At 43.2% G+C, this 23,465-nt stretch overlaps 1 protein-coding gene and 1 pseudogene across 11 annotated transcripts in view; one reads left to right on the forward strand and one right to left on the reverse strand.

Annotated features, from left to right (window-relative positions):
- Gm20257 (predicted gene, 20257) lies at positions 1 to 3,191 on the forward strand (annotated as a pseudogene). The gene is made up of 2 exons (NR_045007.1): positions 1 to 49; positions 2,305 to 3,191. The product of NR_045007.1 is annotated as a predicted gene, 20257 (transcript).
- Positions 3,192 to 4,285: 1,094 nt separating this feature from the next.
- The window catches only part of Flacc1 (flagellum associated containing coiled-coil domains 1), a 39,083-nt gene continuing 19,903 nt past the window's right edge, over positions 4,286 to 23,465 (reverse strand). For 3 of the 10 annotated variants that reach the window (XM_006495613.4, XM_030255466.1, XM_017321225.2), the window contains 8 exons: positions 17,730 to 17,827; positions 16,788 to 16,840; positions 15,089 to 15,188; positions 14,187 to 14,290; positions 8,760 to 8,822; positions 6,583 to 6,672; positions 6,356 to 6,465; positions 4,286 to 5,794 (listed from right to left, as the gene is read on the reverse strand). In XM_006495613.4, the coding sequence (XP_006495676.1) occupies positions 5,668 to 5,794; positions 6,356 to 6,465; positions 6,583 to 6,672; positions 8,760 to 8,822; positions 14,187 to 14,290; positions 15,089 to 15,188; positions 16,788 to 16,840; positions 17,730 to 17,827 (745 nt within the window). In that variant the 3' untranslated portion in view covers positions 4,286 to 5,667. Of the gene's footprint in view, positions 5,795 to 6,355; positions 6,466 to 6,582; positions 6,673 to 7,070; positions 7,357 to 8,759; positions 8,823 to 14,186; positions 14,291 to 15,088; positions 15,189 to 15,232; positions 15,573 to 16,787; positions 16,841 to 17,729; positions 17,828 to 23,465 lie in introns of those variants that run through there. The other 7 variants (NM_175370.5, NM_001347056.1, XM_006495618.4 and 4 more) reach the window with 7 other exon arrangements.

Below are 23,465 nucleotides of genomic sequence, written 5' to 3' on the forward strand. Positions count from 1 at the left end.
GAAGTCTCTGAGACCTGAGCCTCTCAAGCGGCCACTTAGGGGCAGACAGGTAGGTGACCTGCGGGGTGTAACCGGAGCGCTACTCGCGACGCTGCGCGAGCCCGGGACCCTAAGTCCCCGGCCACTGTGCCGTGCGCATACTTGCCCGGCCCCGGAGGTCGCTGTGAGTGCCGCGAAGGCACACAGGGGATGGCGGGCGGAGCCCGGGAGGGCGCGGAGGACTGTAGCTCCTTTCTTTACTGGCTTTGCTGGCTGGGTAAGAACCAGGGCTCAGGGCGACCACAGGTGGCATCAACTCCCCAGCCCATGGGGGCCTGGTGTGTTCAGGCGATGGGATCTTCGGGGAAGTAACCCTTAATGACCCTAAGGCACCCCGGAGCTGTCGTGACTGCATTGAGGACTGGAGGGAGCACCCATAAACCCCCAAGGGGGAGCATTCCTGTGTTCCTGTCGGAAAACTAAAGATTAACTTTGCTGGCCGAGCCACAATTAGTCAAGCACAAAACATCTAGAGAATTACTCATTTCCTGGAGTTGAACTGTCCATTACCAGCTTTGTCAGAAGGCATGTTTTAGAGCTGTCAAGATGGCTCACTGGGTAAAGGCACTTGGTTCCAAGTCTTATAACATGAGTTAAATACCCAGGGACCTATATGGTGGAGAAGACCAACTCCTTTAAATTGTCCTATGACCACCACATGTGAACCATGTCATGTGCCTGTGTGCATAAGTAAATATAATTTTTAAAAATTAGGAAAGAAATCCTCTAATTGCTATCTAGCCTTGAATCTTCTTTGCAAACTGTGACCATACTGAAGAGCAGGGGATCTGTATGTCTCTACTAATTTGACCTGCTTAAGAAGCCACAAGTGTGGGATGATAGCCCTATGGCATATGGTTCATCTCCAGTTAAATTAGGGCTCCATACTTCAGGTTCCCTCCCACTTACACCCGGCTGATAGCTGAACAATGAGGAGCCCTTCTACGGGCTCCTTTTACATCTCTGTCTTATCGTCTGGTGTCTGAAGAGTGAGAATTTCCCATGGCATGTGGAGAGTAGACAGGAACACCATTGCAGTGCTTTCATTTTGTAACACAGACCCTGAGTCCTACAGGATCCATGTCAGCTATGCAGATTGATGAAGAGGTTGCTCCACAAGATTGCTCAGACAGCTGGTGTCAGAGGTGGGGAAGTAGCTATGGGAAATGTTTAGCCTTTACTTGCCTACATTTTGGTAGAAATCTGTGGATGTTCCTGTAGGAGCAATGCTGATTTAGGCAGAGAGTACTGGGGGAAGAAAGGGAGGCATTTGTGAGGTCCAAATGGCAACATGGGAAACATGGAGGAACACATAGGTTAACAGAGAAGGAAAGCAAATCTGATAGGAACTCTGGTTTCTTTTTTTTTTTTTTTCCATTTTTTATTAGGTATTTAGCTCATTTACATTTCCAATGCTATACCAAAAGTCCCCTATAGCCACCCACCCCCACTCCCCTACCCACCCACTCCCCCTTTTTGGCCCTGGCGTTCCCCTGTACTGGGGCATATAAAGTTTGCGCGTCCAATGGCCTCTCTTTCCAGTGATGGCCGACTAGGCCATCTTTTGATACATATGCAGCTAGAGTCAAGAGCTCCGGGGTACTGGTTAGTTCATAATGTTGCTCCACCTATAGGGTTGCAGATCCCTTTAGCTCCTTGGGTACTTTCTCTAGCTCCTCCATTGGAACTCTGGTTTCTTGTAACCAGCAGAGATTCCAAGTACACAAAAGTAACTCTGTGTGCTCTGAGAAAACTGAGTTGCCAGAACAGTGGTGAGAAGTCTTGATTCAGTGACTTTCAACTGCAAATGTCAGAACTAGAGACAGAGAGAGAGACAGAACTAGAGAACCTACCTCAGGCACAGCCAGTGAGGTGGTGGGCACAGCCAGAGGGAGGGTGGACACAGCAAGTGAGACAGTGGGTGGCAAAGCCAGTGAGATGGTGGGTGGCAAAGCCAGTGAGACAGTGGGTGGCACAACCAGTGAGATGCTGGGCACAGCCAGTATGACAGTGGGCACAGCAGTGAGAAGGTGGCACAGCCAGTGAGACAGTGGGCATAGTCAATGAGACAGTGGGCACAGCCAGTGAGATGGTGGGCACAGCCAGTGAGATGGTGGGCACAGCCAGTGAGATGGTGGGCACTACCAGTGAGACAGTGGATATAGCCAGTGAGACGGTGGGCACAGCCAGTGAGACGGTGGGCACTGCCAGTGAGACGGTGGGCACTTCCTTGCCCCATATGCTTTATGCTGCTTTCTTTTTCAGAGGAGATGACATTCTTAGCATCCTGACTGGCGTGAACTATGACGTGAGCAATAAAGACGACAGGAGGAACAAGGGAAAGCAGATGACACAGCCCACCTTCACACTACGGAAGAAGCTCTTCTTCCCTCCCTAATGATGTGTGCTCTCCACAGTTCACATGGCTTATCTGTGCACTTTTGTGTGGATGAGTCTAATTTATTTTTTAGGATTTCTTTTGTTTTTTAGGTTACACTTACATCATTTCCCCTTTTCCTCCCTTCAAATCCTTCTATGTAATGTTCCAATTTCAAATACATGACCTCCTTTCTCATTAACTGTTGTACACACACACACACACACACACACACACACACACACACACACATTTCTAAATATAACCTACCCAGTTTGTATACTGTCACTTAGATGTATGTTTTGTTTTGCTTTTTTAAATTGGAGCAACCTTTGGTAGGCTAATCACACTCCAAGGCAGGTCCCTCTCCCAAGAATAGCTGGGCAACACAAACTGAATTCCATGGGTTCACCTTTAATCCCAGCACTCTGGAGGCAGAGGCAGGAGGATCTCTGAGTTCAAAGCCAACCTGCTCTACATAGCAAGTTCTGAGATAGCCAGGACTACACAGAGAAAGCTTGTCTTGAAAAAAACAAACTTGAAGATGCATGAGTAAGAAAGCAAGACTGGAACATAAACCTGTTTAACAGAATGGGTGAATGACGGGAGCAGGGACCTGGGGCAAGTTAACAGAGTGGGTGAAAGAACATGGACCTGAGACAAGTTAACAAAGGGGGTGAATGATGGGAGCGGGGACCTGGGGTGAGAAAGGGGTGAATATCATCAGCATTTTGCTGCATGAAATTCTCAGAGGTAATAAAAAATATTAAACTTTTTTCTGTGCAGTATCTAATTCTTCCAGGTTAGTTTTTCATTAGTCTCTGGGTATTTCATGTAGTCCTTCAGAGTGAGAGCTATTAGGGAGCATGGGGGATAATGGAAAGGAAAGGGTCCCCTTGTTTGTGGAGAGCATTAACTGTAAAAACACTTCTGAGGCTAAGTGTGGTTAAGGGTTAGCCTGGACCAGGATGAGGAGATAGCTCAGTGGTTAAAGAACTTGCCAAGCAAACTCAAGGGCCTGAGTTCAGCTCCCAGGAACCAATGTAAATAGCGATGGGCGATGGGCATGTTGTCCCTCCTATAATTGCTACTGCACTGGGAGGGTGGGGATAAGATTCCTGGTGCAAGCTGTGTAGCCAGACCAGTGGTATCGGAGGACAGCTATAGGTTCAATCGAGAGCCCCTGCCTCCCTGATTATGGTGGAGATTGAGGAAGACTGCATGCATGTGCCTGCCAAAGCATGTGTGTGCTCACACATGTACTTATGCACATGTGAGCATGCATGTCAGCTCTCCTTACATGCCTACACATGAGCAAAAGTTAAACTCGCCAATGTTAACATTTCTGTTATATCTTCAATGAATGGGGGGCTGGTGAGGTGGCTCATCGGGTAAGGGGGCTTGCTGCACAGACTGGTAACAAGGTTTGATCCCTGGGACCAAAATGATGAAAGAATTGGCTCCCATAAGTTTTCCTCTGACCTCCAAAGCACACTCTCTCCATACATGCAACGTGTGACTGGATAAGTAGATGTAGATAAATTTAAGGAAAATGAGGCCAGTTGTGGTGGACCACACTGAGCACTTGGGATGTAGAGGCAGGAGGGTCTGGAGTGTAAGGTCATCTTCAGCTATATAACCAGTTTGAGGCCAGCCTGAGCTACATTTGACCCTGGTTTGTTTGGTTTTTTCCCTTAAAAAAAGGAGTAAAAATTATTTTTGTTAGTTTTTAGGTAACTTACAGGTTTTTACTTAATGTACTTCTAGCTAATAGTCCATCAGGAAATTCTGTTTTTGTTTATTTTCTAGAAGTATTTATAAAAGACGGTTTTATTTATGTTTTGTAGGATAATAACATTAAAACAAAACTTATTTTCTAAAACAAGTATTTTATTGTGAAAAATTTCATAAATATACAAAAACTAAAAGCAATGGCAGCATGGTGAAGCCACATGCTTACAGCCTCCAACATCAACATCTGTGCTGTGCTCTGTCCTCCCTGACTGTATCCTCACCTGCCTGCCTTACTCCCTCACTTGGAGGCTCTGACTTGGGTCCATGGAGGTGGAATATTCTTACATATGAATAGTTTAGAGACCCAAGTGTCTCTAAGGATGAGGTACGTTTTAGATAGCCAAAGCAATTTTGAACATTAAATACCAGTCAGTGTTAAAAATCTCCCGATCTTCTTGCATTCTTACAGTCTGTTTGAATCAGGATCTAGCAGGATCTCTATCTTGAATTTTGTTTGTTTTTCAAATTCCATATTAATGTATAGGGTTATTTTTATGTTTTCATATAGCTTTTTAAAAGAAACTGAGTTGTTCTACGCATTACTCTTTAGTATATATTTTATTGAATCTGTACCTATAAACTTTTATATTCCCTGTTCCCTCCTAAGTAAACTGTCAGTGAGACAAAAGCTGTATTGTTTTGTTTTGTTTTAAGAAAAATAGATTTACCTTACTGTTTCTAGGGGATCCTTTTGTTTGTTTTTGCTTTGTTTGTTTTTTTGTTGTTGTTGTTTTGTTTTACAATTGGCATGTTCACACGTGGTGAACATTTGACATTCCTTGCCAACACTTAAAAGCACTTCCACATAAAAACCAGAATTTTTTTTTAATCATAATGACCCCATGCACCCAAGTGGCAGGCAGTCCAATGAGTCTAAGAAGTGCCATGGTCAGAAAAGGGTGTGGCTCTGAGTTTACCGACCTCCTCTAGCATCCTGCCTCTGTGACTGGTTACTCTGTGCCCACTCCGGTTCCATGGATTTGTTGCCTGCTCTGTGGGCATTTGAGTTCTCCTGATGGTCAGAGACAGTGTAAATATTCAGTTACTCTTCCCAAGTCACTGGGCTAAAAAGTCTGATATGGGAGGGAATAAAGATTTTGGAATTAAATCAATGAATTGCTGTTTACCCTCAGGGGGACAAAAGTCACACCCCAAAATGCAAGGATCACCCAAAAAGAAGACCCTTCAAATTAGTCTCATGTGAAAAGTAAAAAAGAGCATAGCACACAGCCCACAGAAGTCCGACTCCAGTACAGAGGACACCAGTTCTCAATGGAGAGCCAAGATATAATTAGGATAAGAATTCAAATATTTCTATCCATTGGAAGAAAGCAAATTGTGAAAAATGACAAAAGTACAGAACAACTCAAGAGCTCAGCCTTCCCGTGCGTCTCTCCAGAAGAGTCCGTAGCTTCCTCCCAGGGCAGTGTCGCTCAGCCCCAGGAGCAGTTAGTTACCTACGATGCTTGCTTTTTGTTGCTGTTGTGTTCAGGAACGTCAGACTCATACATGTTGGGACTGGCAGATGAGGACTTCTCAGAAACTTCTGAAGTTTCCTCATATGTGGTTGTGGTTAACATCTGCCTATAAAAGGAATGATGGTCACTATATCATGAAACCTCGACGGGTAAAGGCGATGGGGGTATTTGCTGGCAGGTAGGTAAGAGAATTTGGCTTTCTTCCAGCTTGAGGAAGCATCTTCTCTCATCACAGTAATTGGCTTACATTTGGTGAAACGTGGTGTTTGGGAGATCATATTTCCAATGGAAATTGATGAAATAGGTAACTTATCTTCTAAGTTGGTGGTTTAGGAAGGCCCTTCAGGGAATGGTGATGGTGACTGGCAACTAGTCTCAACAGAAGCCAGAATCAGAGTGCTAAAACCCACTGAACTCTGAAAAACAATCCTCAGTCGTGGGACAAAGCAGCTCAGAACCCACTGACAATTTACCTGTGTTTTACACAAAAACAGACACACAGGAGAAAAGGCTAGATATGAAAAGTCTACCTCCACAATGTGTGTCCAGGTCCAGAAGTTTACCTCCTCCCAGAGATCAAGACGGTGACCTGACCTATCAGTCACTTGAACAACCTTCTGCTCTCAAAAGCAACCCAGCCAAGGACCCCTGAGGGAAGATCCCATACCTGAGGCAGTTATTTTCTTCTGTCGGGGTCTTTATGTTGTACTTATGCTTTTCTTCAGCTTCAGCAAGCTTTGTCTGGAACAATTTCTCTAGATTTGCCGCAATAGTTTTCTAGAAGATAAATTTGAATAGCTGTCTTCCCCAGAGCCCTTGGGACATAGCTCCTGGGCAGAACAGCAGTTCTCCAGGTTCCTCTCCAGCCCGGTTCTCAGTCTAACCAGGACTTGCCTGTCTCTCGAGTTCTTTCTGGCATTGGAAAAGGTTTGTGTTCAGGGTCTCCAGAACAGTAGCTTGTGCCCGCAACTCAGCCTCCAAGATCTGCACAAGAGGAAGCAGCCTCAGGACATCATGCTGATGTAATTAATGTCCCCAAGACAAGAGGGAACCCGGGAATACTCCCTTCTCCAGGGCATTTGGAACACATACACCACGCCAACTTCAGGCACACTCTCTTGTACCACTTACTGCCATTTCTACCTTCTCTTTCTCTCCCTCCTGTGTCCTGCTCTTCAGGTTCACTGCCACTACAGCCAAAGCAGCCTTCATCAGGCAATGTGGTCATCAGCCACTCAGCCACTGCATGGTCTTTTTTTTAAAGATTTGTTTTTAAGATATAATATTTTTATGACTTTTTGAGAATACAATGCATTTGATCATATTTACCTCCCACTTTTCCCTAGCTAGATCCACCCTCTAATTCTTCCAAACTTTGTGTTCTCCTTAAAAAATTTTTATATTTAATTTTTAGTGTGTGTGTGTGTGTTCACACAAGCAGGTACACATGTGAGTGTAGGTGTTTGTAGAAACCGGAAGAACGCATCAGCTCTTCTGGAACTGGAGTTAATAGGCAGCTGTGAGTCACCTGATTTGGATGCTAGGTCCTAAGCTCTGTTCCTCTGGAAGACAAGCAAATGCTGTGAGCTGCTAGGGCATCTCTCCAACCCCATTCTGCATATTCTTTATTACAATACCTCTTTCTATTGACTCCAACTCTGTGATATTCTGAAAAAGACGAAACACTAGAGACTGTAAATAGGTTTGTGGGTTCAGTGGCTGGGGGGAATGGAAGGGAGGATGCTGGGAAAGAGTATTTTTAGTGCAAGAAACTGTTTTGTTTGACCCAGTCATGATGGATACCTGACATTATATATTAACCAAAACCCATAGCATGTATACCATAAGAGTGATCCCTGATATAAAATAGGGATCTCAGTTAACAACAGCGTGCTGATACTGACTGCTCGGTAACTAACATGTCATGTAGTGCAAGCAGCTAGCAGGGGAACATGAAGGGTACCATGGGAGATTATATGGGAACTTTCAAGATGGATGACTGCACTGGAAGTTTCTGGTTTCTGAAAACTGTCTCATGAGAGGATGTTTTGCTGAGGCAGACACATGGTGTTTTTCTGGAAGCTGCTTGGTAAAAGGGCCTGTGATGTTTTGCTAGACTGGACACTTGAGAGAACATGTGATATTTGGAAGGGGTATAAATATAACCCAACAGACAGTGGATGATGCGGTGTGAGGTATTAGTTCGCCTTGCCACTCTTTGCTGATCTTCATTTGGGCTTTGCTGGCGATGGTCTTTGTGCAAAACAATGCAGCATTGGTTCGCCTTGCCTTCTTCACTGCTGTGACTTCACTGCTGTGACTTCATAGAGAGAAACACACCAAAGAACTTCTGGTGATGTTCCAGAGGTTTCTTGCTGCTTCCATGGACTCAAGCCAATTGGTTGAACCTTGAGGCTTCTTTTTGATCAAATTGCCGTTACTGATTTGTTGTAGTTTGAATAGTATAGCCCTGTAGATTCATGTGTTTGAATGCTTGGCCATAGGGAATGGCAATATTAGGAGGTGTGACCTTGTAGAAGGAAGTGTGCCACTGTCAGGGCAGGCTTTGAGGTCATATGACAACTGAGATACACAGCCTCCTGGGGATTAAGATGTAAAACTCTCAACTCCTTCAGCACAATCTGGGCCTGGATGCTGCCATGCCCCCACCATGATAATGGACTAGACCTCTGAACCTGTAAGCCAGCCCCAATTAAGTGATGTCCTTTATAAGAGCTGCCTTGGTTATGGTGTCTCTTCACAGCAATAAAATGCCAACTAAGATAATGATGTTCTGTAATTCAAAGTCCTGTGTTTTAAGCGTCACTAGACATAGCTGTTATTCAACACTAATGACCATGCAGCCTTTGCTTTCTCCTTGTTCACAGCTGGCTCTGAGAAAGGCTGCTTTTGCTTGACATGGAGTTTGAGATTCATTTTGACCTACAGAGTTCAACACTTAGGTTTGGGTGCTCCAGTAACTATACTGATCTGGGTAAAATTCATTTATTTCCCCAAGTGTGTAGGGCTTGGAAGACACTACTTTCATAGAGCTGAATGGGAACCCTTACCTCTTTGGATTTTCTCAGCTCCTGTATTTGCAGGATGTCTTCATCATGTTGTCTTAGGAGCTCCTGAAAACAATTGAATTTGGAAAGGTTAGAGAATTAAGAAGCCACCGGAGGACTCAGGAGTTTAACACTTACTGAACTGCAGCATTATCAACTGTTGGGTGTGATGAGCTCTAGAACTTACATAGAAGTGTAAGGCAATGGAAAATGTATAGACCATGCTGGGAAACAAAACCAAAGCTAACAAATAAATTAACAAGAGGAAAATCAAAGCAAGGACCAGTAGCCCAGTCAGGCTGTCTGCCCGATCTCACTGGCTTTACATGGCACCAAGGCTGTGCAGCGCCTCCTTGAGTGTAAAGAAACGGTTAAGCAGAATGGGAAGAGAATCTTGCCCTTCACTCAGAGGACATCAAGACGACTCAGGAGGGAGGACATTTTCTTTTTTCAGAAAGGATGATGGAATAATTGTCTATTCATACAGAAAAATTTCCTATGACCTCTACTTCACTCTACACACAAAAAATTATTCAATATGGACCATAGACTCAGAAATGCTAAAATCAACACGTTTCTAAAAAGAGAATACCCATGGCATTATGATAGACAGTAGTGTTATGGGGAAGGCAGAAAGAGCTTTTAATTCTAAAAAGAAAAGATTGATAATCTGCCTTTCATCAAAATTAGAAATTTCTGTACATTGAAAAATAATGTTTGCAAAATGAGAAAGCAACCCCTCCCAGTAGAAGTTCTTATTGCAACTATATATACAAAATATTTGTATTATCCATATCTTTTTTATATTATTTATTAGGTATTTTCCTCATTTACATTTCCAATGCTATACCAAAAGTCCCCCATACCCTCCTCCCCCAATCCCCTACCCACCCACTCCCACATTTTGGCCCTGGCATTCCCCTGTACTGGGGCATATAAAGTTTGCAAGTCCAATATCCATATCTTTTAAATAATAGAAGGGATGAACAGGAACAAAAGAAGATAGAAATCTATCAATGCTGTCCTCCCCCAACACTTTAGAAAAACTGGCCTTGTTTAGTCATCAGAGAGACTTATAAAAAGTGACTGTCACTTCATATTCATCCCCACTATAATGGCCATAGTTAATGACTGGGTGGCCTAAGTGTGCAGGATTCGGTGCAGTCAGAATTCACATATTTCAGATCTCAAAGTAAAACATTTCTACTGTGGAAACCATAGATTTCCTCTGTGTACCCTGGAGTTTCAGTGATACACTCTAAGAGAAGGAAGAGAATATATCTATGAGTCACTTGTACAAAAATATTCATAGAAGCTTTGTTTAAAATCCAACAAATGAAAACAATCCAAAAAATTACAAGCCAGGAAACCAAGAAGCACATTGTATGACCTTTCCACTAAGCGATTCTGCTGAGCAGTGAGAAGGAACACAGTGGGTATGGGCTCGGGCTTGGAAGGTCAGTGCCCGCAGGCCAAGGCCAGAAGGGCAGGCTCATCCTGGGTTGCACATCAGCTGGTTTCAACCTGGGCTACAGAGGAAGATCTGCCTCAAGCTACTTTTATAAAAAGAATGTATGAATGTGAAAAACAAATAAATATATTTTATCAGTTATTTTTAGGGGAAAACAATACATTAGACATTAGGCATTCTATGTCCGCGTTAAGTTTTAAAATCGGAACATTTTTGGCTAGTTTGACCTAGGTGGGCCAGAGGTGGCAGTGGAGTGTGTCCATTGTTTCTCCTCCCCCTCAACTGGTTCTGAGCAGATGTGGGCCCTGCTCTATCCTGGCTCTCCTCATGCCCTTCCCAGGTTGGGCAGGGTCTGAGGTTGGAGATGGGGGTGTTATCTGAGCACTCACTAGTCCATCTCTGAGATGCAGGAATCCCACCATGCTCCCATGATCTCCTTGTGGTCACCAGAGCTTTCTGTTGGATGGAGATGATGGTGGAAGGATTGAGAAGGATGAAGAAGCAGCAGTGTGGGGTAGAATGGAGTGGGGTGGGGGTGGGGTGGGGTGGGGCAAAGATGCAGGTGATTCAGTCTGGGTCCAGACAGGGAATCTGAAGAGAACATCGCTTACAGTTCCAGCCGACATGATGAGTCATAAAATGATCTGGACAGATGCAGGGGAGTTCCACAAAGCACCCTGACACATCAGGAAGGGAGGGTTGTTGAGAAAAGGAACAAGACTGCTGCCAAGAGAAAGTTCTGAGCAGAATCTCATCAACTGTGATAGGGCTGGAAGTACAGAGACATGTAAAAGATCATTACTGAAGAGGAGCATAAGGAACAGGCCAGCAGAAAGAGTGATCAGGAAAGGATATACGTATTTGTGGTTTTGAGACAAAGTCTCTCTCCATATCCCTGGCTATCTTAGAACTCAGTCTGTAGAGGAGGCTGGCCTCAAACTCAGAGGGATCTGCCTGCCTCTGCCTCTCCAGTGCTGGGATTAAAGAAAGGTGTGCACCACCATACCATACCAGGCTTACTGTTAATAAATATAAAAATAAATTTAACTAATAGAAAAATCAGCAGAGACTGGAGGAGAGTGTCTGCATGGAAGGGCAAGAGGGAAATATCAAGTGTGAGAAAGTCAGCCGAGGTGAGGGAGCAGAAAGGAGAGGAAAATGAATAGTGCAAACCAAGTTGAGGAGGAAAGCCAAAGTGGGGGACTGAAGGTATGGCTGGAAAATGCAAAAACTAAACCTAGCCTCAGAGACTGACACGGAAAACCCATCGAAGGGTCCCAGGTATCCATGGTGGAACCCTGGTCCCCAGCTAGCCTGTTGTTAAGGAGTCTGAGGCCCCTGTAAACAGACCACAGACTCCATCTAGATTATAATTGGTTAAATGTATTGATCCTGATGGCAGGACAACACTCTCTGAGCCAAATTTGAGATTGCTACACAAAGAGGACAGAGGGAAGGATTTTTAAAGATGAAAACCAGGAGATGACCTAGTATCTGCATAAGCAAGCCAAGCGTGGTTCTACTGTGCTAAGAGTAGGTGGTCCTTGAATGTCTGCATAAAGAGGTTACTGATGCTGACAAGCAGTTAGAGTCACAGCTGCACATTTCTAGGTGGAGAGAGGCACTGAGTCACCCCAAGGAACTGGAGTCTCACACAAATGCCTGTGGGTAGCAAGATGGATGCCTAGCACAAAATGGAGTTTCTTTACCCTGTCACAACTCTGTTCCATAGAAGCCCCTCTTTATGGTCCTTCCCAAAGAAGCCAAGGGTCTGTCAGGAAGATGAATAAACAAGTCACCATCTCTGTGGCTCTGAAGGACAAAGCCACCTTTGCCTTGGTGGGCAGAGTTCAGAGAGTATGTGTGTGTGTGTGGGGGGGGGGGGGGGGGAGAGATGGCAGGCAGTGTTTTACCTGGAGCAGTGGCTCTAGCTATATATGTAGCAGAGGATGGCCTAGACGGTCATCAATGGGAGGAGAGTCGATTAGTCCTGTGAAGGCTCTAGGACCCAGTATAGGGGAATACCAGGACCAGAATCAGAGTGGGTGAATTGGGGAGCAAAGGGAAGGGGGTGAGGGGATATTCAAAGGGGAAACTAGACAAGGGGATAACATTGTTTTTGTTTTTGTTTTTTTGTTTGTTTTTGTTTTTGTTTTTGGTTTTGGTTTTGGTTTTGGTTTTGGTTTTGGTTGTTTTTTTTTTTTTGTTTTGTTTTGTTTTGTTTTTTTTTTTCTTTTTTTTTTTTCGAGACAGGGTTTCTCTGTATAGCCCCGGCTGTCCTGGAACTCACTTTGTAGACCAGATTTGCCTCAAAGTCAGAAATCTGCCTGCCTCTGCCTCCCGAGAGCTGGGATTAAAGGCATGCACCACCATGTCCGGCCTTTATTTGTTTGTTTGTTTGTTTTTGTTTTAAAGGGATAACATTTGAAATGTAAAGAAAGAAAATATCTAATAAAAAATCAGAATTAAAAAAAAAAAACCCTGCTCAACCGTGTGATGATTAACAAGCACCAACTTTTGTCTTCATGTCTGCATTGCCTTTAGAAGTTTGCTGAGGAAGATGCTTTCTACATTTGGTTTTTATAAACTTTTAAAGGTTGATTTGGGCATGTTGCAAGGATAACTAGGAACTGTATTTGTGTTTATTTCATAAGTTATGCTATCAGAACAACAGAACCAACTTTTTTTTTTTAAACCAGACAAAAACTGATAAATTGAGTCTGTGGTGGTAGAAACCAGAAGAATGGTGGCCTGGGGCAGATGAGAGGAGATGGGTTTAATGGAAGAGGAATTAGCACCATGGTTAGAAATGTACACATAAGTGAAATATTCAAAATATTGACAATATTGCACAATTCTCCATTTGCAAGAAAAGGATGGAGGAATCTAAGACAGCTTATAGCTTGTTTACTTAGGGTGATGCCAAAGACCTGATCCCAGAATGACACTCTCTTATGATAGGAAGGTGTGTGGCTGATGGCCCAATTGTGAGAGTGTTACAGAGTTCTGCCTCTCTAAGGTGACCATGTCAGCTGCATCCAAGAACTCAGAGATTGGCTGTGTGAACTGGAGGGAGCTGGAATGCTAACACATTTTGTTTAGTCAGTGTCTATCTGTTTGGGAAAACCTTGTCTATGATGCTCTTATTGGCTAGGAGGTGCATGGAGCTTGCCTTACTTTAGCTTTTAGATAGCCACTCTGATTTAGTAGGAGTGGTCCATGACCAAACCACCTTGACTAGTTGACGCCAATGTCTTTTCCTTCCTTTATAGAAAGGACTGCTGGTAGGGGTGGCATTCAGAGAGGCCATGTTGACAAACCACAGGACTTTATAGTTTTTGCACGTTTAACGTACTGCTATTCCCTAATTACGACTTTCATTCCAAAAATCCTGATGTAAGACGGCCTAGCTAAAAAGGACCCCAAGACAATCCTCCTCCAACTTGGCTTCAGCTGTCAACTTGACTCAGCCCATAGTTACTTCAGGGGGTTTCAATTTGGGGACTGTACCCATCTCATTGCTTGTAGGCATGCCTATGGGGGCATTTTCTTGACAGCCAAAGGATGTGGGATGGTCCAGCCTACTGTGGGTGGTACCATCACTAGGCAGGTGGTCCTGGCCTGTATAAGAATGGCAGCTGAATAAGAATGAGCAAGCCAGAAAGCAGTGTTCCTCTGTGGTTTCTGTTTCAAGTCCCTGCCTTGGTTTCCTGCATTGGAAGTTGAGGATGAACTGCCCCTTTTAAGATGAAATAAATCCTTTTCCTTCCACTTGCTTTTGGTCATGGTTTATGGAAGCAATCAAGTGCAAACTATAATAGTCATTCTTTTTGCATATATTTCCAGGAAAGTTGAACAAAGAGGAGAGTAGGTCCATTGGGACCAACAAGTCACCCAAGTACATAGGCCCAGTGGGCTCAGCTGCTCCACCTAGACTACTCTCAACTACTTCCAGTTACCTCTTTCTCTCGAGCGAAGTTATCAGAAACAGCACTGATGGACTCATTCATTTTCTTCTTTTTTTCTTCCGACTGTAACTCAAACTTTTTTATTATTCTACATTCTGTGGAGGAGAGAAAGAAACGACAGGTTTGTGTGTAAAATCTGGGAAAGCAGGCCAAAGAGAAACCTAGAATAACTGAAAACAGTACTGGTTCCAGACTGGACTGAACCTGAGAACCTTTCAGCCTGGGCTGGGCGCTCTGACCTCTGCTGGGGAGATGCATGGGGTGAGGTGGGTCTCCTGTGTGCTGTGACAGTAGCCATGTGGGATCAGTCGGCAGCATCTGCTCTTTCTTTGGTGTGTGGTTTAGTTTCTGTCTCCTGTTTGTCTTTCTGTCTTCTCTGCTGAAGTAATAGCTGTGCTTTCTCTAGCATTTTTTTCTCTTTAAAGCTCTTGGTTAGTCAGATTGTTCATAATAAAAAGTCATACTTAGCCTTAGGGCAAAGGTAAATTCACCTGTTCTCAGTGTTGGAAGACCCAGCAGCAGAGCCCTGAATAATTTAAATTCAAATTCATGAATTCCTCCTAGAATTTTAGGTTCTATATTTCATTATAGATGCCAATACCCATATTTGTTCCAGATCATGATGGGCAAACATGTAAGTTTTAGATCCCTTAATTAATGTGTCTGAAGTTCAAAAAAAGAAGAAGAGGAGGAGGAGGGAAAAAAAAGGCAAGCCTTGCCCTCACTGTCCTGTTTCCTGTAACCTGAGGCACCTTTCATTCAGAAGTTCTGGCCTTTGACCCTTGACAAACCCAAGGCCCCTTCCCTCAAGTCAAGGTCAAGATCTATAGCGGGTTTTGTTTGTTTTTTTAGTCTCTAGTATTGAAAAAGCCAGCAGCTTCTGCATGACTCACTTTGTTGTAGCAGGATCTTTTCCCGCTCCATCTTCTCATCTTTCTCCCATTCGGCCTTTCGTCTCAGCCACTTGTCTTCCATTTCCTCGTAAATGCTATCCTGTGGAGCACGAAGGCACCGGTGAGAAGATCCACAACGACAGGGGAACTCTACTGCAGGGGAACGCTATGACAGGGGAACACTGCTGAGTTACTCACAGGGTCACATGGGGCGTTGCTCTCCCCTAACTTGGGCCTTGCTGAGGGACCCTTCCATGGGTTACACATAAAAAAGCCCATTCCAGCAAAGCTCAGAGGAGAGCTGGGATAAGCTGGAAGGTCAAAGGCCCTCTAGTAACAGCATTTACCCTGTGAATCTTGACTTCTTTGGAAGACAGATCGGCTCTCTGAGTCTGAGAATCATCTGACTCTGCATCTCCCTGTAAGGCAGCCTGCTCTGGGTCTTCATCAAGTTTGGGGAATTGTCCACTTTTACTTTCTACTTCTGTGATAAAATAGTCTGATTAAAAGCAGCTTTGGTGGGAAAAGGTTTATTTCACTTATATTTCCATATTACAACCCATCACTGAGGGAATTGGGCTGGAACTCAGGCAGGAACTGGTGCCAGGGGAGTCCTGGCTACTGGTTGGCTCCCGTGGCTTGCTTGGCCTGTTTTTGTATCTCTCTGCCCAGAGGCGGCCCCATCTGTGGTGGGCTGCGCACTCCCATGTCAATTATTAATCAAGAAAATGCCCCACCGACTTGTCCACAGGCAATGGAGGCAAGTTCTCAAACGAAGCTCCCTCCCCCCAGATGACTCCATTTTGTGTCAAGTTGACAACAAACCCAACTGGTACAGGGATGAAAGGAAATGGCTTCAGGTCTCAGCTTGTAGAATGTGGAATGAGATAAAATTTTTGGATGGCAATTTGATCAAATCTTTGAAAGGCCTTAAATATGTCCACTGTTTGACCAGTACTCCACTGTTTGAAGTTCTGTGTTCTGTCACCGGGAGTGACTCTAATAGCACGTGGTCAGTGGGAAAGGGACAGTGATATCCCAAAGCCACAGAGGCAGTCACAACAAAGGAGGGAAAGACCTAAAGTGCCCAAGAGAAAAGAGGATACAAGTGTAGATTCGCTCAGTGAATGGTTCAACAAAGTACTGCAGTTTGCATGGGTGCCTCTGGTGAGTGACAATTTCTTCTTTTCCATGTAACTGTTGGTGGTTAGCTCCACTTAAAAAAAAAAGTCTTGTTTTATGTGTGTAAGTATTTTTGTCGGTGTGTAGGTCTGTGCACTGTTTGTGGGACTGGTGCCTGAGGAGGCCAGAAGAGGGCGTTCGGTCTGCTGGCACTGTAGTTACATGTGGTTTTGAGCCATCATTTGGGTGCTGGGAACTCAACCTGGGGCCTCTGGAAGAGCAGCCAGTTCTCTTAACTGTCAAGCCCTCTCTCCAGCCCCTAACCCCCCTCCCAGTCTTCATTTTTAGAAGACAGTGAACAGCTGTTACACCATCTTCTCAACAGGCCTCTTCAGAGTTGAATGGCTGGTTTAGCAAACATGGAAGCCACTGGACTCATTCCTGCTGGGCACAGCAGTGACACTGTGGATGGAAGTATTAGAATCTCTCCAGGTCTACAGTCATCCTCAAGTTCTCAGCCAGGAAGGAGCCTCACCTCTCTTGCTCTCAGAGCCTACCATACAGTTTGGAATCTCACCTGAAACACATGGAACATACTCTTCAGATACTTATATTCCTTGCTCATCTTATCTGGAGGAAAAGAAAACAAGGATGTCATTATTCCTTCGGTGGGCACACTTTCCAAAACTCACATGAACTCTTCAGCTCCACACCCAAGCTCTCCCTGAGGTGATGAAACCGTCTTGGGATTCCCAAGTCGCTCTGGAAGCTTATCAAAAATCTTATCAGTTATTGTATCCCACCTGAACCGATGGATGAAGAGCTTCTGGGAGAGAGGCCAGGTACTTTCTAAACATGCTTCTCCAAGATCTCAGAGTTCCCACACTCTGTTCAGCTGTTTTAGTAAGACAACCTCCCCCCACCCCCGAGGGTCATCTGTATCTATGGGAAGGAGGAACAGAACCTCCCACAATGCATCTGCTTCTCCTTTTTGTATCATTTCCTCCTTTACAGTGGTTATGAAAACCACACATTCTCTTCAGGAAACTAGAAAACAAGCAAAGTGTAAATAAGACACTAACTTCAAACAGAGGAAGAAGGTTGTAGAGTGTCTCGTTCTCTCTGTGGACATTAGTCTATAAACCCCAAATCTGAAGGGTGCACACTCTGCTTTCCCCAAGAGCAGTGTAAACAGTGAGATTCTGTCAGCATAGCACTATGCACTACAGAGCCTTGCAATCACAGTAGCCCAGTGAGCATTCAAGAGATCACTGCCATTCTCCATGCAAGAAAACCTGAAGGCATCATAGTAATATTGTAGTTTTAGAACTTTAGAATGCACTTAAAAAAATTTCACGTTCTTGCTTCAGTGATGAAGCAGTTCCGTTCTCAGTCATTCTCATGCCTTAAGCCTCAGAAGGGAAATGTTGGACATCTGGCTGTGCCAAGCCATGGCTATAGGGATGCCAGGGAAGGCTGTCCACCTTCCTCCCAGCATCCCCCCAGGGCCCGACAGTACCTAGTTTCTCTTCGGCCAAGGCCTTTTCTGCCTTCAGGGCCTCCTTGTAGTTGTTCTCTAACCTCTCGAGCTCCTCTCTGTGAGTCTCTTTGAGTTCCCTGTGGGACCATCCAAGAAAAGAAGTTCAGCATGAACAAGCTGTTTCAGCAGGTAAAGGTGCTTGCCATGAAAGCCTAACAACCTGAATCTGATCCCTGGAATCTATAGTGGAGGGAAGAATTGCTTCCAAAAGCTGTCTTCTATGGTCCACAGAAACACAGTGAGGCCAAGCACATGGAGGGGAGGAGGAGAAGGAATATGCACATACATATCCATATATACATACATATACACACTCATGTGCTCACATACACATGTTCACATATACACACACATATACACACTTACATACTCATATATACACACACATGCTCACCTACATACACATGATCAAATACACACACATACTCACATATACACATTCACATGTTCATATATACACACACATGTTCATATGCACACCTACTCACATACACTCATACATACACATACTCACACATGTATACTCACACTCATATACACATATACATACACTTTCTCAAACACATTTACACACACATCCAGACACACATTTGTACACACATGCATACATATACTTATGCACATATGCACACACAGTCTCATGCACACTCACACACACACACACACACACACACACTCAGACACACACACACACACTCAGACACACACACACACACACACACACACACACACACACACACACAGTGTAGAGTTGAGCTGTTGCACTGACCTGCCCTCCCCCTCCCACTCCTTACCAAGGTGGAGCCCTCATGTCCTAGAGTATTCTTATGGTTTCTATTCTGAGTGAGGTGTTTCCTACAGTCCCTTCTTTGAATAGTGCTCAGGCAAGCACCTCAGACTCTCTTCTTAGTCAATAGTTTTTACTTACAGCTCTATTATAGAAGCACCCAGAATAGTTTAGAACCCCAGATCTAGCTCCCATCCCAGGATTTATATGCTGATAGTGTTTGAGTGCTAAAGTGAGAGCCCAAAGGCTTAAATCAGATGGGAGAAATCGAAACACACGTTACTACAGGAAAAATGCCTCTCTGCAAAGACTACGTATGTGATGTTATTCCAACATCAAGCAAGGAAAGCCTATGGAGACAGTTGTTTCAAGGCATTGCCTTGGGAGGGACTATGGAGGGACTAGGAACTGGAGCATACATACTAAGAGAGTGAAACCACTGTGTACAGCACTCTCACAGTGAATGCACGTCCACACACACTTATTTTTCACACACATAGAATATTGTGCACCAGGAGTGACTTCCAAGCAGGTGATGATGATGTGCCAATGCAGGCCCATCAATTGTAACACATAAAACATTTTTCAGAGATGCTGAAAGCGAGGGTGGCTATAGGGTGGAACACAAGGGATATGTGGGGGCTCTGTACCTTCCTGGTAATTTTGCTTGAAAACTTTAAAGTAATATAAAAACAACAAAGCAAGCTGGACGTGGTGGCTGGCACACACCTTAATTCCAGCATTTGGGAGGCAGAGGCAGGTGGATCTCTGTGCGTTCAAGGACAGCCTGGTCTACAAAGAAAGAAACCCTGTCTGAAAAAAAAAAAAAACAAACAAACAAGAAAAATAAATAAAGACATCAATGCCTAAAATGCTGGGGATTATATAGAGGTGGTATCTCTACCAGGATTTGTTTTGTCATAAATGCTCATTTCTGGTCCCAACACCACTGGGAGTAACTAGGGCTAGCGGGATCCAGGGAAGCAGGAACCCCACATGAGCAGAGGCACAGTTCCTTCTGATCTGTGCTGGAGCCCTGAGCAGACCTTGGGCCAGAGCTCTGTAGCAAGTCCCATAACACCCAGAGGAAGCTCCACTCCAAGGCTCTTTAACACACCCAGGATCCCAGGATCCTAGGGGCGTGGTCACACAAGAATCTCAGGATCCCAGAAGCAGCTTGACTCTCAGTAGCTCTGACACACCCAGAATCCCAGGATCACAGAGACAGCTGGACTATGAGGAGTTCTTATACAACCAGGATCACAGGGAGGACAGGCTCCAGTCAGATATAGTGAGGGCAGGTAGTACTTGAGATAATCAGATGGCAGGAGGCAAGCATAAGAACATAAGCAACAGAAACCAAGGTTACTTGGCTTCATCAGAACCCAATTCTCCCATCATAGCAAATCCTGAATACACCATCACACCAGAAAAGCAAGATTCAGATCTAAAAATCTCTTCTCATGATGGTGATAGAGGACTTTAAGAAGGACATAAATAATTCCCTTAAAGAAATACAGGAGAACACAGGTAAACAGGTAGAAGCACTTAAAGAGCAAACACAAAAATCCGTTAAAGAATTACAGGAAAACACAATCAAACAGGCAAAGGAAATGAACAAAACCATCCAAGATCTAAAAATGGAAATAGAAACAATAAAGAAAATACAAAGAGAGATAGATAGCCCTGGAGATAGAAAGCATAGGAAAGATATCAGGACTCCTAGATGCAAGCATCACCAACAGAATACAAGAGATAGAAGAGCGAATCTCAGGTGCAGAAGATACCATAGAAAACATTGGCACAACAGTCAAAGAAAATGCAAAAGGCTAAAAGCTCCTAACTCAAAACATCTAGGAAATCCAGGACACAATGAGAAGATGAAACCTAAGGATAATAGCGATAGAAGAGAGCCATCTTAAAGGGCCAGTATATATCTTCAACAAAATTATAGAAGAAAACTTCCCTAACCTAAAGAAAGATGCCCAGGAACATACAAGAAGCTTACAGAACTACAAATAGATTGGACCAGAAAAGAAATTCCTCCTTTCACATAATAATCAAAATACCAAATGCACAAAACAAAGAAAGGATATTAAAAGCAGTAAGGGAAAAAGGTCAAGTAACACATAAAGGCAGAGTTATTAGAATTATACCAGACTTCTCACCAGGTATTATGAAATCCAGAAGATCCTGGACAGATGTCATACAGACCCTAAGGGAACACAAATGCCAGCCCAGGCTATTATACCCAGTAAATCTTTCAATTACCATAGACTGAGAAAACAAGATATCCCATGACAAAAACTAAATTTACACATTATCTTTCCTTAAATCCAGCCCTACAAAGGATAATAGATGGAGAACACCAACACAAAGAGGGAAACTACACCCTAGAAAAAGCAAGAAGTAATCTTCCTTCAAGAAACCCAAAATAAGATAGCCACACAAACATAATTCTACCTCTAACAACAAAAGTAACAGGGAGTAACAATCACTTTTCCTTAATATCTCCTAATATCAATGGACTCAGTTCCCTAATAAAAAGACATAGACTAACAGACTGGATACATAAACAGGACCCAGCATTTCGCTGCATATAGGAAACGCATCTCAGTAACAAAGACAGACACTACCTCAGAGTAAAAGGTAGAAAAAGAATTTTCCAAGCAAATGGTCCCAAGAAACAAGCTGGAGTAGCCATTCTAATATCTAACAAAATTGACTCAATAGAAACAGATACATAAATGTTGGGGTCATAGACAGAGGCACTTGGCCCCTAAAATGAGCAGAATGCATAGACACAAACACTTATCTAGGACTAATTGACTACTCTGAGTCTTTTGTTGTTCCATATCAAATTGCGAATTTTTTTTTCTATTTATGTGAAGAATGAGATGGGGATGTTGATTGTGACTTTATTGAATCAGTAAATTGTTTTGGTAGGAAAGTCTTTTTTTCACAATGTTAATTCTACCAAGTTGTATGCTTGGGAGGTCTTCAAATTCTAGTATGTTTCTCAATCTCTTTCTTCACACATTTAAAGTTTTCATTGTAGAGGGTTTTTTTTTAACCTCTTTTGTTATGTATATTCTAAATACTTTATTTGATTTGAGAACTTGGCAGAGGAACGTGTCCATGACCTCTTTTTCAGCAGGCTTGTTACGCTTATGTATTAAGACTGATAAATTTTGTAAGTCAATTATGAATCACAACACTTTGCTGAAATTATTGATAATTTCTACAATTTTTCTAGTCAAATTTTGAGAATATTGGGTATAAGATAATATATTCTTCAACTGAAAATACTTTGACCTAATATTTTCCCATTTGTTTCCCTTCTCTTGCCTTACTGCTCCAGCTAATGCTTCAATCACATTATGGATGAGAAGTAGGGACAGTGGGCAGTCCTCTCCCATCTCTGATGTTAATGGGGCTTATTAATGGTTTTATTCATTTAGGATGATATTGGCCATGGATTTGTCATACACAATCTTTATTATGTTGGAATATGCTTCCTACGTCCTACTTATTCTAGGGTTTTTACTAAGAAGGAATATTGAATCTTATCAAAGACTTTTTCTGTTTTCTTTTTTTTTCTTTTTTTTTTTCTTCCATTGAGATGCTCATATGATTCTTGTATTTTTTTGTCCATGTATTTGGTTTATTACATTTATTTCTTATATATGTTTAAAAAATAAATAAAAATAAAAATAAATACTCATGTACATTACACAAGCTTGTGGAGTTAAACATACACTGGTATGGTGGCTTGCCACTACCTGTCCAGCTCCAGGGGGTCCAGCACCTTCTGACCTCTGTACTATACTCATGCACACTTACCCCACACAGACTCATACATATAAACAAAATGAACAACCAAAACAACTTTTTTTAAAAAAAAAAGCGAGTTTCAAACATTCTTACCACAAAAAATTGTAATCATTGAGTTGACATCTGTGTGTCAGCTATGTTGATTTAATTATTTCCACATTGTATTCATAAACTAGAACAGCATGTTTAACTATCCGCTGCAAGAGCAGTATAAACTTAGGACCACTGAGTCATCTCTACAGCCTTAAAATGTGCTCTTGTGCAATAAGAAATGAAGAACACGGTAGTATTATTATCCTAAGGCCTGCAAAGATTTTAAAAAATATTTCTACTGTCTGAGATTTTATATACTTTAAAACATTGTTATTTTATTTATTTATTTATTTATTTATTTACTTACTTACTTACTTAATTTATTTAGTGTGCATGGCGTGTGTGTACACCAACCATCCATCCATGCATGGAGACCAGAGTGTAACTTAAGAGACTCAGTGTTCTACCACATGGGTCCTGGGGATCAAATCCAGGTCATCAGGCCTGGTGGAAGCGCTGGCCCAAATTCTGTACACTTTGACAGTCACCTCTCATAGGCTAGCCTAAGTAACCAACCATCAGTCTAGGTTCTGTTTCCTAAGAGGTTTCAGCTCTGAGTGAGAACACAGAGACTTTTCTTTGCCTGGTTTATTTCACTTCCATCCTTCCGATCCACCCATGTTCTCACAACTGGGAGAATTCCCTTCTCTTTTGGAGCAGAATAGCATTTTAAACTCTCATCTGCCGACAGAACACAGGTCGGTTCTACAAGGAGGCTGTTGTGCATGGTACACAATGTGCCTGCCTGGGAGTTCAGACTCTCCCTTATTTTGCCAAGACGCTAAAACTGTTCTTTAAAAATCAGAAAGTAATTATAAGCAAGCAAGTGTGGATGGTGCAGCCAGAGGTGATTGTCTCTCACCAAGATGGCCTCCAGGCTTTAAAAAAAATAATGTTCCCCACACAGACAACACACAACACACTTCCTTCTTATTCTCTCCCCCTGGCCCCAACTTGCCATGGCCTGTCCCCTCTCCACCCATCTCTCCTTCCTTTGTTGC

This window comes from Mus musculus, chromosome 1, assembly GCF_000001635.26.
Source record: "Mus musculus strain C57BL/6J chromosome 1, GRCm38.p6 C57BL/6J".
Lineage (NCBI taxonomy): Eukaryota > Metazoa > Chordata > Mammalia > Rodentia > Muridae > Mus > Mus musculus.